Here is a 14,848-nt window from a genome sequence, read left to right as displayed (position 1 = left end):
CATTGCAAGGAGGATGCATTCACACTGGAGAGGCCACAGAAGAGATTCGCTACAATATTCCCCAGATTGGAGGAGCTTACATTACAAGAGACTGGAGTCAGCGAGCATTTTCTCTTAAGGACAACTCGGTAGAAGTACATAAAATTATGACAGACACAAATAAGGCAAGAATTTGTTCCCTGCTGTAGAACTATCTAAAATAAGGTGAGAGGGAGGAGGTTTAGAGGGAAAAGCTAATCACAGACTGGTTTATGGCCATCTAGAACACTCTGCCAAAGGAGGTGGTGGAGGCAGATACCTTATAACCCTTTAGGCATCTAGACAGGCACTTAAATAACTAAGGCACAAGGCGCCTATGACATAATGCAAGAAAATGAGTTAGTAAGCGATAAAATGGTTAGCATGGGTGTGGTGGACTGTAGAGCCAACTTCTGCTCTGACTAATGCACACGATATGCTGGAGGAACTTCTGCCAGGCAGCATCTATGGAAAAAAAGTACAGTTGACATTTTGGGCTGAAACCCTTCTGCAGGACTGGAGAAAAAAAAAAGCTGAGGAGTAGATTTGAAAGGTGGGGGAAGAGGCGAGAGAAACACCAAGCAACAGGTGAAACAGAGGGGGAGGGATGAAGCAAAGAGCTAGGAAGTTGATTGGTGAAAGAGACAGAAAGCCATGGAAGAAAGGAAAAGGGGGGCGGGGTGAGGAGCACCAGAGGGAGCTGATGGGCAGGCAAGGAGATAACATGAGAGAGGGATAAGGGGATGGGAAATGGTGAAGTGGGGGGGAGACATTACTGGAAATTTGAGAAATCGATGTTCATGCCATCAAGTTGGAGGCTACCCAAATGGAATATAAGGTGTTGTTCCTCCAACCTAAGTGTGGCCTTATCCCGATCAACTTCCTAGCTCTTTACTTCATCTCTCCCCCTCCAAGTTTCACCTATCGCCTGGCATTTTTCTATCCTCTCTCCCCTCCCACAACCTTTCAAATCTACTCCTCAGCTTTTCTTCTCCAGTCCTGCCTAAGGGTTTCAACCTGAAACATCGACTGTACTTTTTCCCCCCATTGAAACCGCCTGGCCTGTAGAGTTCCTCCAACATTTTGTGTGTGTGTTGCTCGGATTCCCAGCATCTGCAGATCATGCTTTGGGCTTGTGTTGCAGCCAGTGGCACGGGGAACATTTACTGGTAGAGAGAAGAATGAATTCAATTAAATACCAGCAAATTCTGGAAGCAAACATCACACCATCTGTAAAAAAGCCGAAGATGAAAAGAGAATGGCTTCTACAACAAGATAATGAACCTAAACACACCTCAAAATCCACAATGGACTACCTCGAGAGGCTCAAGCTGAAGGTTTTGCCATGGCCCTCAGTCCCCTGACATAAACTTCATCGAGAATCCGTGGATAGACGTCAAAAGAGCAGTACATGCAAGACGGCCCAAGAATCTCACAGAACTAGAAGCCTTTTGCAAGGAAGACTGGGCGAAAACCCCCAAACAAGAATTGAAAGACTCTTAGCTGGCTACAAAAAGCGTTTATAAGCTGTGACTCTTGCCAAAGGGGGCGTTACTAAATACTGCCATGCAGGGTGCCCAAACTTTTGCTTCGGGCCCTTTTCCTTTTTTTGTTATTTTGAAACTGTAAAAGATGGAAATAAAAAAGTTTTCTTGCTTAAAATATTAAAGGAATGTGTCATCTTTAACTTTATGACTTTTGGAAATCAGTTCATTTTTTACTCGCTTAGCTATTCTCAGTAACAGAAATTTTGACCAGAGTGCCCAAACTTTTGCATGCCACTGTATTATTTATTTATTTGTTTATTATTTATTTTGTATTTGCACAGTTTGTTGTCTTTTGCATACTGGTTGAATGCCGAAGTTGGTACAGTCTTTCATGGATTCTATAATGGATGTATTGAGTATTCCCGTAAGAAAATGAATCTTAGGGTTGTATTTAGTGACATACATGTACTTTGATAATAAATTTACTTTGAACTTTGAAAAAAATGCTAGAGGAACTCAGCAGGTCAGGCAGCATCTATGGAGAGGAATAATGAGTCAACTTTTCGGGCCAAGACCCTTCATCAGGACATCTGCGTCCTCTCCATAGTTCTTTTAATGCTTTCTTTTTTGCTGATTTCAAAGGGATCTGCAAGTTCCCGAGCAGCAAGGGAAAATTAATTAAATTTGAAGTGACATCCAGGTGTTTGTGTTGACACCTTTACCTATCCCACTTAACCAGCTATATGACTTAGGGTTGTCAACGCTAAAGATTTGGAATAGGGCAATGGGGGTAAGGAAAGAGGGATGGGGAAGGATCCTTAGATTTGTTCAGTACTTTGTTGCACACCTCTGGGACTCCATCCTCTGAATGTATTACCTTGCCTAGAAAGGCAAAAGAAAAATCAATGCGTAACAGTAAGCATGCACATTAAGGAGTCAGTTCAATGGCACCACTTAGGACTCAAGACTTTCCACTCAGTCTCATTTTCACTTACCTACTATGCCCACAATGACGTACCCGATGATAGCCGCAATGAATATCAAGCAGCAGATAACATCGGTGCAGCTCCTGTAGATTGGAGATCAACAAAAGCTGTGTGAATAATCTAGTCATAATCTCATTCCATGCACGCTTTGCCTCACACCCTGCGCCAGTCTCCATCTCTCCACTAATGGGAAGCAGCTTCATTTTACTGATCTTAGATTGTACTGGAGTCAGAGTTGAACCAATTTCTTTGGTTTACTTTTCAGATTGAGTAGTTGTCCAGTCAAATGCAAACATGCAAGAAATTCGAGCTGAAGTAAGGCATTCTACTCTTTGAGCCCATTCCACCATTCACGGTTAACATGACCTTTGGCTCAATACTTCACTGCCCATAACCCTCGGCTCTCCCCCTAGTTTGCGTAATTTTAGCTTTATATATCCTTAATGACTTGGCAAACACAGATCTCCAGAGAAAGATTCCAAATATTTACAACTCTCATTTCAATCAGGTAGTTGACCCTTTATTATGAGATAACATTCCCAACTTCTAGACTCCGCCGAACAGGAAAAGGTCCCAACAATATCGACTCTGCAAAGTCCCGACAGAATTTTATACATTTCAATAAAACCATTAGCTCATTCTGCTCAATCCTGCTGTATAAAGCTATCTCTTCATTCCAGGAATCAACCTTTGAAGCTTCATTTCATTCTCTTCAAATCAAATGCACAGCTTCCTTAAATAAAGGACCAAAACTGTACATAGTTCTTCAGATGTGCTCCTACTGAAACTCTAAGATTTCCTCTTGAAGTTCCATTCTGTGCTAAGGCTAAACATTTCATTTCTCTTTTTAATCACTACCTGCAGCTGCATGTTATATTTCTAAGTTTCCTAGCATTTTCCTCCAGAGTCAAGTATTGATCCAGAAGTTCCCACAAAGGCGTGTGAGGAACAGCTGAGAGGATCATAGGGGTCTCCCTACCATCCATCGGGTACATTTATCAGGAGCGCTGTATATGTAGGGCTCTTGGCTTTATTAAGGATCCCACTCATCCATCCAGCATCCTCTGACTTTCCAGCATCAGCAAGGACCCAACGATGCATAAAAACAAGAACAATCAGGATGAGGAACAGTTTCTTCACCCAGGCCATTAGGCTTCCGAACTCCTTGCCGCATCATATTTGAAGTGTCAGATTATAAAGTTAATCTGTTCTGTACCTTACAATATTTAATATTAATGCAATTTCAGTTGTTATTTATGTGTGATTCAACTGTAGATTTTATCCTTGCCTTCATAAGTTATCGTGTGTTGCATCCTGGTTCAGGGAAACACTGTCTCGTTTCTATATACATTATATGGTTATATACATGTATATAGTTAAGTGACAATAAACTTGACTTGAGTTGAAAAGGGAACACATGAAAACAGAGGGTTGGAGGTTTGATCCATGATCTCTGCAATATTTGCTGAGCTCAGCACAGGGAGTAAAGGAAAACTTCAAAGATGTTTCCCTCGGCTTCCTGTGTTCATCAGCATTAGTCAAGATTGCTGGAGTGTGGATATCAAATAAAAGATGGACCACAGCTGTTACCTAATGCCTCAAAATCATGTCACCATTCATAATCAAATCTCACAAACCGGGCAAATAATAGAGCAACACTTGGACTATATTCAAGCAATCATTTATAACGTTCTCATTTCTAAGGCTATTATTTAAAGGTAGATCACTACATTTTCGTAAAGAAGTTAAACTTCAGACTTGTTTCCACCTTGTTAATAAAGTGACAGATCTGGATTCCATTACTACAGCATTTACGTATTAAATAGCTCAAAATGTTCTCAGAGACAAATTTGCAAATGCAAAATTTATAGTTTAAAATTCTTTGATCCTGACTGAAGAGAAATTTAAAAGCTACGTTTACTCCTACCTGTTTTCAATTGGTCCTTTGAAAGTTGGATCAAATTTCTTTGGTTCACCTATAACACAAAAAACAAAAGCAGAGAAAAAGAACATTAAGCAAAAAGAATGTAGATGTCGGATATCTAATTAAAACAAGATGTTAGAAGTACTCAGCAGCTGAGACAATGTTTGCAAGCAAGATATAGAGCACTGTTTCAGATGACCAAAATGTCTGGGAGAAAACAGATGGCACAGACAGAATAGTAATGGTTTCTCAATGGCAGGAAAAGCATGGATAATAGCAGATGACAGAAAACAGGGAAGAACAACAATTAAAAAACTGCACTAGATCAGAGACATATATAGTTGTTGGAAATCTGAAAAAATGAAAAATGTTGGAAAAGTCCAGCACAGAGTACTAGGGAGAAAGAAATCCAAGGTAACATTGCAGATGTATAATCTGGCCAGAGAAGAAAAAGCAAGACAAAAAACACTGATCCTGGATATATGAAAAACAGACATTTCTAGAAATACTCAGTAGGCCAGGGAGTAACACAGCAAGAAAAAAAGACCCACCTCTACCATTATGAAAGGTCATTTATTCGAAACATCAGCAACAGACAATGGTCTTTGAGGACTTCCCGAATTTCTTCCTCTTCACACTAGAACTGTCCAGCTTATGCAAGAACTGGCAAGACTGGTAACCCACAATGGTTGAATTCACTGTTAAGGCCCAAGTGCTGTACTGTGTCTGGGCAGAGGATAAGGTGTTGTTCTCAAACTTACGCTGGTCTTTGTTGATACAGCATAAGTGACAAAACACACAGGTCAGTGGGAATGCAATGGAAAATTTAAGTGACAGGCAACTGCAAGTTTGTGGGCCATCCTTGTAAATTAGAGGTGTTTAATCTATGAACAAGTTGTAAAATACCATCAGCAACATTAGATATAGTCACTTCAGCTTTGCGCTATGGAATATAACGTAACATACAAATAACTGAAGTTCAATTGGGATTTTTGTTGACATATAAATTTACTATAGATGCTTGGCGGTTACTTGTGTCATTACGCTATTTCAATACTTGTGCCTGTAAGTGTCTACATGAAAACCACTGCTATAAGCTATAGACACAATTGCTTAGTCACACACTTAACTGTGCTAACAAATCTTGAAAACATCACTGCATGATTTATAGTCTTTGTAATCTACACTTGAAACCTAGAATTGATATACAGATTTAAGGATAAATATTTTCAGTGAATTTCTTCAGTAGATTAGGCAACATGATCGACAAATGTCTGTCTGTGCTAATCTAACAACCAGTTATTACACCATGCAAAGGAGTATCCAAATGGTCAAAAAGTTATTCAAAAGCCGATGGAGAAAGGAACAAATAGCTAATCAAAGTATTCTTATTTCAGGGCAACCTTTTAAGTTACCATCTTCTCTAACTGTTATATTGGTACCATTCATGCCCCATGATACACACTTATTAATCAATAAGATCATAATGATTTATCAGAGTTGCACATTATCAATACAGTTGATGTCATTGTTTTGCCAAGAGCACAATGCACAGGGTGGTAATAGTTGCGAGCCACTTTTATAATGACAGTGGCTGATGACACACAGAACTGAAGAGGTATCAGGCTCACTCTTAGTTGGAACACCTGATTGATAGATTTCTGGAGCACTGGTCCCACTGGGCATCAGCTCTCATTAGCTCCATGAGATGCACGTTTTCACCAGTCCCCAATGGCGTTCAATGGTCCAACATTCACTGGGTGAGAGCAGCTGCATCTCTCCACCTTTTGCTTTGCATGCTACCCAGAGAAGCTAAATTCATGCATTGATTGCTTCTTTAAAGCTTTGGAAAAAGTTATCCCTTGACTTGAGTTTTAAAACAAAACTCCAACACGCCCTTGGGTGGAATGAATCATGTGGAAAAAATTTGCACAGCTGCAAAATAATTCAAGCGGCATTCCAAGATAAATTTTAACCAATTATTTCAGAAGAGGAACACTTTTTCAGAAAGGCTGCATAATGGGAGTTGTTTCTTTTTACAGGGAATGCCATGTGCTAGGGAGTTCCTAATTCCACTGATGCAGCAGAGAAAGAAGTATTTATATTAGATTAGTTCTCAGCTCAGGACATTCCCAGGCTTGACTCTTGAATATCTTTCCCAACTGCCTCAGAATGACTCTCAACATAGTAGCCCTTCTACTCAAGTTCCCCTCTCATACCTGCTCCCCTCCATACTCATCCCTCTGACTAGATAATAACATCCCAATTTCTTCATACACATCACTTCCACATACCTTTTAACTAAATAGTAACATCCCATTAAAGGTTACATTTCCACTGGGCACTTCATTACAGTAAATGAAGACGTTTTGAAGTAGCTGTTTGTTTGTTTGGAGATTAAAAGTGTGGAACAGGCCCCTCCAGCTTTTCAAGCCTCCCCACCCTGCTGCAACTCCCCTATTTTACCCTAGCCTAATCACAGGACAATTTACAATCATCAATTAACTGATATATCTTTGGACTGTGGGAAGAAAGCGGAGCACGTGGAGAAATCACACACACAGAAAAACATACAAACTTTCTTACAGAGGACACCAGAATTGAACTTTGAACTCTGATACCCTGAGCTGTAACAGTGTCACACTAAACACCACCCTACCAGGGGACCCCCATGTTTATTGTAAGCTCAGTGACAGCAAGATCCCAGAAACCTAGAGCACAGACTCTCAAGTTTCAGTGAGAGTAACCCCATTCTCTCTTCATAAATACAACTCCTTATTCCAGGAAACATTCTGGTGAATCTCTTCTGCATTCACTCTGTTGCTACCATGGCCTTCCAGAACTGTATGCAAAACTTTAAATGTCAACAACTCCATGCTTCATACAACTACAACATGGCATCCCATCTGTTATACTCAATGCCTCAGCCAGTGAATTAAATTAAATTAAATTAAATGCCTTCTTCACCAATCCATCTATCTATGCCGCCACTTTCAGGGAGCTACAGACTTAACCTCTCTGTACACCAGCTTTCCTAAGGTCCCTGGCTTGTACTCCATGTGTCTTACATACATCCCAAAGTTCCTTAGCTCAGATATTTCTGCTTTGAATTCCATCTGACACTGTTCCACACTATCTTACAGCTGATTTGTGCTCAGCTATCTGTAGACAATCTTCAGGAATTCTGCAGATGCTGGAAATTCAAGCAATACACATCAAAGTTGCTGGTGAATGCAACAGGCCAGGCAGCATCTCTTGGAAGAGGTACAGTCGACGTTTCAGGTCGAGACCCTTCGTCAGGACTAACTGAAGGAAGAGTTAGTAAGAGATTTGAGAGGGGGAGGGGGAGATCCAAAATGATAGGAGAAGACAGGAGGGGGAGGGATGGAGCCAAGAGCTGGACAGGTGATTGGCAAAAGGGATATGAGAGGATCATGGGACAGGAGGTCCGGGGAGAAAGGGGGGGGGGGACCCAGAGGATGGGCAAGAGGTATATTCAGAGGGACAGAGGGAGAAAAAGGAGAGTGAGAGAAAGAATGTGTGTATAAAAATAAATAACAGATGGGGTATGAGGGGGAGGTGGGGCGTTCCAAGAAAGGATATATGGCTGTGATAGCGAGTCTGAGTCAAAATGTGGTCGAAAAGTTGAAGAGCTGAAGAAATTACAGATGGGGAGCAGTGAGAGATGGTTTCACTGAACTCCCGTCGAAGAGAGGATCTAACAACAGGAATTCTGCAGATGCTGGAAATTCAAGCAACTTTTATGAAGAGAGGTTCTAAACTTCTTCGGTGTAGGCATCAACGGAAGAGGCTTCGCAGTAGTGAATTTAAAAGCGCAAACAACAGGAATTCTGCAGATGCTGGAAATTCAAGCAACACACATCAAAGTTGCTGGTGAACGCAGCAGGCCAGGCAGCATCTCTAGGAAGAGGTACAGTCGACGTTTCAGGCCGAGACCCTTCGTCAGGACTAACTGAAGGAAGAGTTAGTAAGAGATTTGAAAGTTGGAGGAGGAGGGTTCCAAGAAAGGATATATGGCTGTGATAGCGAACCTGAGTCAAAATGTGGTCGAAAAGTTGAAGAGCCGAAGAAATTACAGATGGGGAGCACCTCCCCCTCGTACCCCATCTGTTATTTATTTTTATACACACATTCTTTCTCTCACTCTCCTTTTTCTCCCTCTGACTATACCCCTTGCCCATCCTCTGGGTTCCCCCCCCCCCTTGTCTTTCTTCCCGGACCTCCTGTACCATGATCCTCTCGTATCCCTTTTGCCAATCACCTGTCCAGCTCTTGGCTCCATCCCTCCCCCTCCTGTCTTCTCCTATCATTTTGGATCTCCCCCTCCCCCTCTCAAATCTCTTACTAACTCTTCCTTCAGTTAGTCCTGACGAAGGGTCTCGGCCTGAAACGTCGACTGTACCTCTTCCAAGAGATGCTGCCTGGCCTGCTGCGTTCACCAGCAACTTTGATGTGTGTTGCTGTGTAGACAATCTTCCTCATTATTTATGACTCCACTGATTACTGTATCATCTACACACTTATTTATCATACCACCTAGATTTTTCACCTACAAAATCAGACAACAGTGAAATATATGTCAGATAAACATTTTTTCAGATAAGGGAAAATTCTAAAAAAGAAAATCTCTTCTATTCTTCAAAGTAGTTCTAACTAAGAGATAATAGGGTCTCACTTAACTTCTGCGTGTAGAGATGGCACCTCCCCAAGCACATCACCGTCACTATTATAATAAGCCAGTAACAAATGGGATTACAGGGGCAAAGCCGGGTATGAAGGAAAAAGAAACTAGGAAACAGGTTTCTCAAACAGGGCTTCAATATATTGTACGGGACAAAAGGGTATTCACATCACCCCTTTGATAAATTCTATTATTACAAAGGCACAGCATCCTTCCGTATTAGAGCAACTGTGACAAATTCCAGCAATCCTTATCATTCTTACACCCTTTTGATACCATGCATTACAGTACTGTGGAGTTGTGGTCACAATATCAAGTAATCACTGAATCGTGGCTGAAGGAAGGTTGTAATTGGGAACTGAATGCACAAGGTTACATGTTGTATCAGAAGGATAGGAAGGTAGGCAGAGGGGGTGGTGTGGCTCTGCTGGTAAAGAATGACATTAAATCAGTAAAAAGATGTGATATAGGATCAGAAGACACTGAATTCTAGTGGGTTAAGAAACTGCAAGGATAAAAGGACCCTGATGGTAGTTATATACAAACCACCCAACAGTAGCTGGATGTGGACCACAGATTACAACAATCAATAAAAAAAGATGTGTCAAAAGGGCAATGTTATGATAGTCATGGGAGATTTCAACATGCAGGTCGGCTACGAAAATCAGGTTGGAAATGGAACTCAAGAAAGTGAGCTTGTTGAATGCCAACAAGATGGCTTTTTAAAGCAGTTTGCCGTTGACCCTACTCGAGGATCAGCTATCATGGATTGGGTGTCATGTAATGAACCAGAAGTGATTAGGGAGATTAAGGTAAAGGAACTCTTAGGAGGCAGTAATCACAATATGATTGGGTTCAACGTGAAATTTGATAGGGAGAAAGTAAAGTCTGACATAGCAGCATTCAGGTGGAGTAAAGAAAATTACAATGGTATGAGAGAGGAGTTGGCCCAAGTAAATTGGAAGGAATGCTGGCAGAGCAGCAATGCCGTAAGCTTCTGGGAAAAATGAGGAAGGTACAAGATAGACATATTTCAAAAATGAAGAAATACTCAAATGGCAAAATAGTACAACCGTGGCTTTCAAGGGAAGTCAAAACTAATGCAAAAGCAAAAGAAAAGACATATAACAAAGCAAAAATTATTGGGAAGAGAGGATTGGGAAGCTTTTAAAAATCTACAGAGAGCAACTAAAAGAATCATTTGGAGGGGAAAAATAAATATAAAAGCAAGCTAGCAAACAATATCAAAGTGGATGGTAAAAGCTTTTTCAAGTATGTAAACAATAAAAGAGAGATGAGAGTGGATATTGGACTGCTAGAAACAGGCTAGAGAAATAATAACCGGGCAACAAGGAGATGGTAGATGAACTAAATGAGTATTTTGCATCAGTCTTCACTGTGGAAGACACTTAGCAGTGTGCCAAGTGTTGAAGGGTGTGAGGGAAGAGAAGTGAGTGCAGTTACTATTATATAACCCTTAGTTCGGCTAGCGGCTTAATCTAGGAGGACAGCCCTTGGTCCGGCCAAACTTAAGAAATCTTGTTTGGGTGGATGCTGTGCCATGTGTCCCCTGTTACAAATCAGTACCACAAAATAACAAAACAGTCCACAATATGCGATTAAACAACTGGGCTTTATAATTATTAATTTGACTATATGGTTAGTAAAGAAACAAAAAAAAAAAAGGGCCCATTCTCATGAAACAGTCAAATGCGCAACTTTGGAGCTCACTGTTCAGTCCATTGGTTTCCCATCGACCTCCTCCAAGCGAAGCCGACCCTCAGATCCTTGCTCCACGTCCCATCCATCCGGCGGTCTACCAACTCTCTCCATTCACGTCTTCTCTCCTCATATCTCCTCGGCAAAAGCCCCCAAAATCCTTGCTTCCAGACCCACAAGAAAGAACAACATGCCTCTCATTGGCTAACATACATTCCTACATTCCTCCTTAGAACACCTGGAGAATAAAGACGCATACATAAGGCTCCTTTTCATTGACTACAGCTCTGCCTTTAATACCATCATTCCAAATAAATTGATTCCTAAGCTCCGGAACCTGGGCCTCAGCACTCAGATCTGCAGCTGGATCTTCAACTTCCTCACAGACTGGACCCAGGCTGTAAAAATAGGGGACAAGCTCTCCTCTACAATCACTCTGAGCACCGGTGCCCCACAAGGCTGTGTACTCAGCCCCTGCTGTATGCACTGTACACCCATGATTGTGTAGCCAAGTTTCCATTAATCTCAATATATAAGTTTGCTGATGACACAACAATTGTAGGCTGTATCTCGAGTAATGATGAGTTTGAGTACAGAGAGGAAATTAAGAACCTGGTGGCATGGTACGAAGACAATAACCTATCCCTCAACGTCAGCAAGATGAAGGAATTGGTTGTTGACTTCAGAAGGAGTAGCGGACTGCACGACCCAATTTACATCGGTGGTGCGCAAGTGAAACAGGTCAAAAGCTTTAAGTTCCTTGGGGTCAATATCACAAATGACCTGACTTGGTCCAACCAAGCAGAGTCCACCGCCAAGAAGGCCCACCAGCGCCTTTACTTCCTGAGAAAACTAAAGAAATTTGGCCTGTCCCCTAAAACCCTCACTAATTCTTATAGATGCACCATAGAAAGCATTCTTCTGGTATGGAAGCTGTCCTGTCCAAGACCGGAAGAAGCTGCAGAAGATCGTGAACACGGCGCAGCACATCACACAAACCAATCTCCAGTCTTTGGACTCACTTTACACCACACGCTGTCAGAGCAGTGCTGCCAGGATAATCAAGGACACGACCCACCCAGCCAACACACTTTTCGCCCCTCTTCCCTCCGGGAGAAGGTTCAGGAGCTTGAAGACTCATACGGCCAGATTTAGGAACAGCTTCTTTCCAACTGTGATAAGACTGCTGAACGGATCCTGACCCGGATCTAGGCCATATCCTCCAAATATCCGGACCTGCCTTTCAGTTTTTTTGCACTACCTTACTTTCCATTTTCCTATTTCTATTTATGATTTATAATTTAAATTTTTAATATTTACTATCAATTTGTAATCCAGGGAGCGGGAAGCGCAGTATCAAATATCGCCGTGATGATTGTGCATTCTAGTATCAATTGTTTGTCAACAATAAAGTATAAAGTATCTCTAGTCATAACCCAAACATTGCTGCTACAGATAAACCATTACATTAGCAGTGAAACCTTACAGCACATTACAATTACAAGGGAGAAGGTTCTCAAAATGCTGAAAGACCTAAGGGTAAATAAGTCACCCAGACCAGATGAACTGCACCCCAGAGTTCTGAAAGAGGTAGCGGTAGAGATTCTACAGGCATTACTCAAAAATCATTGGACTCTGGAAAACTGCAAATGTCACTCCACTCTTTCAGAAAGGAGGAAGGCAGGAGAAAGGAAATTATGGACCAGTTAGCCTGACCTCAGTGGTTGGGAAGATGTTGGAGTCAATTGTTAAGGATGAGGTTATGGAGTGTTTGGTGACATAGGACAAGATAGGACAAATCAGCATGGTTTCCTGAAGGGAAAATCTTGCCTGATCTGTTGGAATCCTTTGAGGAGATTACAGGTAGGATAGATAAAGGGGATGCAGTGGGATGTTGTATATTTCAACTTTCAGAAGGCCTATGACAAGGTGCCACACATGGAGGCTGCTTATCAAGTTAAGAGCCACGATATTACAGGAAAATTACTGGCCTGGTTAGAGCATTGGCTGATTGGTAGGAGGCAGTGTGAGAATAAAAGGCTCCTTTTCTGGTTGACTGCCAGTGACTAGTAGTGTTCCATAGGATCGGTGTTGGAACTGCTTCTCTTTTATTCTGTATATCAATGACTTAGATGTGGGAATAGATGGCTTTGTTGCCAAGTTTGCAGATGGTATGAAGATTGGTGGAGGGCAGGTAGTGTTGAGGAAACAGGTAGGCTGCAGAAGGCCTTAGGTAGATTAGGACAGTAGGCAAGAGAGTGGCAAATACAATGCTGGAAAATGCATGGTCATGCCCTTTGGTGGAAGAAATAAATGTGCAGACTATTTTCTAAATAGGGAGAAAATCAAAAACTCTGAGATGCAAAGGGACTTGGGAGTCCTTGGGCAGAACACCCGTAAGGTTAACTTGCAAGTTGAGTCAGTGATGAGGAATGCAAACGCAATGTTAGCAATCATTTCAGGAGGTCTAGAATACAGGAACAGGGATGTGATGTGATGCTGAGGCTTTACAAAGGCAGTGATGAGGCCTCACCTTGTGTATTGTGAATAGTTTTGGGTTCCTCATCTAAGAAAAGACATGCTGGCATTGGAGAGGGTTCAGAGGAAGTTCACATGGATGATTCTGGGAATGAAAGGATGATTCTGAGGAACCTTTGAAATCTTTCATATGTCAAAAGGCCTGGGCAGAGTGAAAAGTAGATGTTTCCAACGGTGAGGAAATCGAGGACAAGAGGGTACAACTTCAGGATAGAGGGGCGTCCACTTAAAAGGGATGCAGAGAAATTTCTTTGGCCAGAGAGTGGTGAATCTGTGGAATTTGCTGGCACAGGTGACTGTGGAAGCCAAGTTGTTTGTTGTATGTAAGGCAGAGCTTGATAGGCTCTTGATTGGACATGGCATCAAAGGTGACACGAAGAAGGCCAGGGAGAGGGGCTAAGGAGGGGGAAAAAGGATCAGCCATGATTAAGTGGCAGAACAGATTTGATGGGCCAAATGGCCTTGTTCTGCTCCTATGTCTTATGGTCTAATTGTCATGTTCATAAGGACAAAATTGAGTTACAGATGTCTGCATAAAAAAAAATGAAAATATTAATCAAAGACAACCTATAAAGGATTTCAAAATGAATTTTCTCTGCTGTTCAGCTCCCACAGCACTAAGTGATCAGTTACAATAAATAAAACCAAAAGCACCAGAACATCTCACAGTCCCTTCAAATGGCAATTATTCAGAGCTATCTTTTTTTAAAATAGGTTGACTGGTCTATTTTCAAAAATGGTCTGATTTATAGCAGCTTGGGATAACAGCTTTTCACATGTGCTACCCTTGTTTTGTTGAAAACCTCAAGGCTTTGGAATCAGAAGACAAGATATTACAGGAAACCTATTAGTGCCAATCTCCCTTTTCCTAGTTTGCAGGCACTGGATAAAATTTCTATCAGAATCTAAAATACAACCAATGTAATGCAAAAAATCTGTTGAAGGAGTGAAATGCCTTTGAAAGGAAGGTCCGCACAGAAGCCTATCTTGGTGGCTCACTCAAAGGCGGCAGTTTGCTGTTTATTAGGTTTTCAGAGCTCAACATCCTGTTGATTTTGTTTATAAGCCAAAAGGGGAAGTTGAAATGTTACCTAATGAAGTATCTAAATGCTTCTAACTACAAATTTCTTCAAGATTTTTCACTGAGGAAACGGAGTATAAGTCAAGTGCAGTGGGCAGGGCAGAAATTTCACATGCAGATCAGATGAATTTACAGCACAGAAATATGGTTTAGGAAAAGGTAGGACTGGCAGCTTAACATTGTAGTACAGAAGTTTTAACCATGGATGGGAATTCAAAAGAGGGAAATTGCATTACAGATTAGGGAGAAACAGCAGAATTAGTGGTAGAAAGTGAGTAGGCAGAGGACACTAGTGGAAGGATGTTTTGCTAATTGGAAGTCAGTGACCAATGGTGTACAACAGGGATCTGTGATGGCACCTTTGCTGTTTGAGATACATGGGATATGTGGGAA

The 14,848-nt window shown here is 41.5% G+C and overlaps 1 protein-coding gene across 1 annotated transcript in view; it reads right to left on the bottom strand.

The window, feature by feature from the left end:
* The window catches only part of LOC140191022 (choline transporter-like protein 2), a 92,860-nt gene that overhangs the window by 48,260 nt on the left and 29,752 nt on the right, over positions 1–14,848 (bottom strand). Inside the window, exons 2-3 of the mRNA XM_072248058.1 lie at positions 4,419–4,467; positions 2,501–2,574 (exon numbers count right to left, since the gene is read on the bottom strand). Of these exons, the coding sequence (XP_072104159.1) occupies positions 2,501–2,574; positions 4,419–4,467 (123 nt within the window). The remainder of the gene's footprint in view (positions 1–2,500; positions 2,575–4,418; positions 4,468–14,848) is intronic.

Source organism: Mobula birostris, chromosome 32, assembly GCF_030028105.1.
Source record: "Mobula birostris isolate sMobBir1 chromosome 32, sMobBir1.hap1, whole genome shotgun sequence".
In the NCBI taxonomy this organism is placed as follows: domain Eukaryota; kingdom Metazoa; phylum Chordata; class Chondrichthyes; order Myliobatiformes; family Myliobatidae; genus Mobula; species Mobula birostris.
Note: the sequence above shows the minus strand (reverse complement) of the source record. Positions and strands in the feature narration are given on the sequence as shown.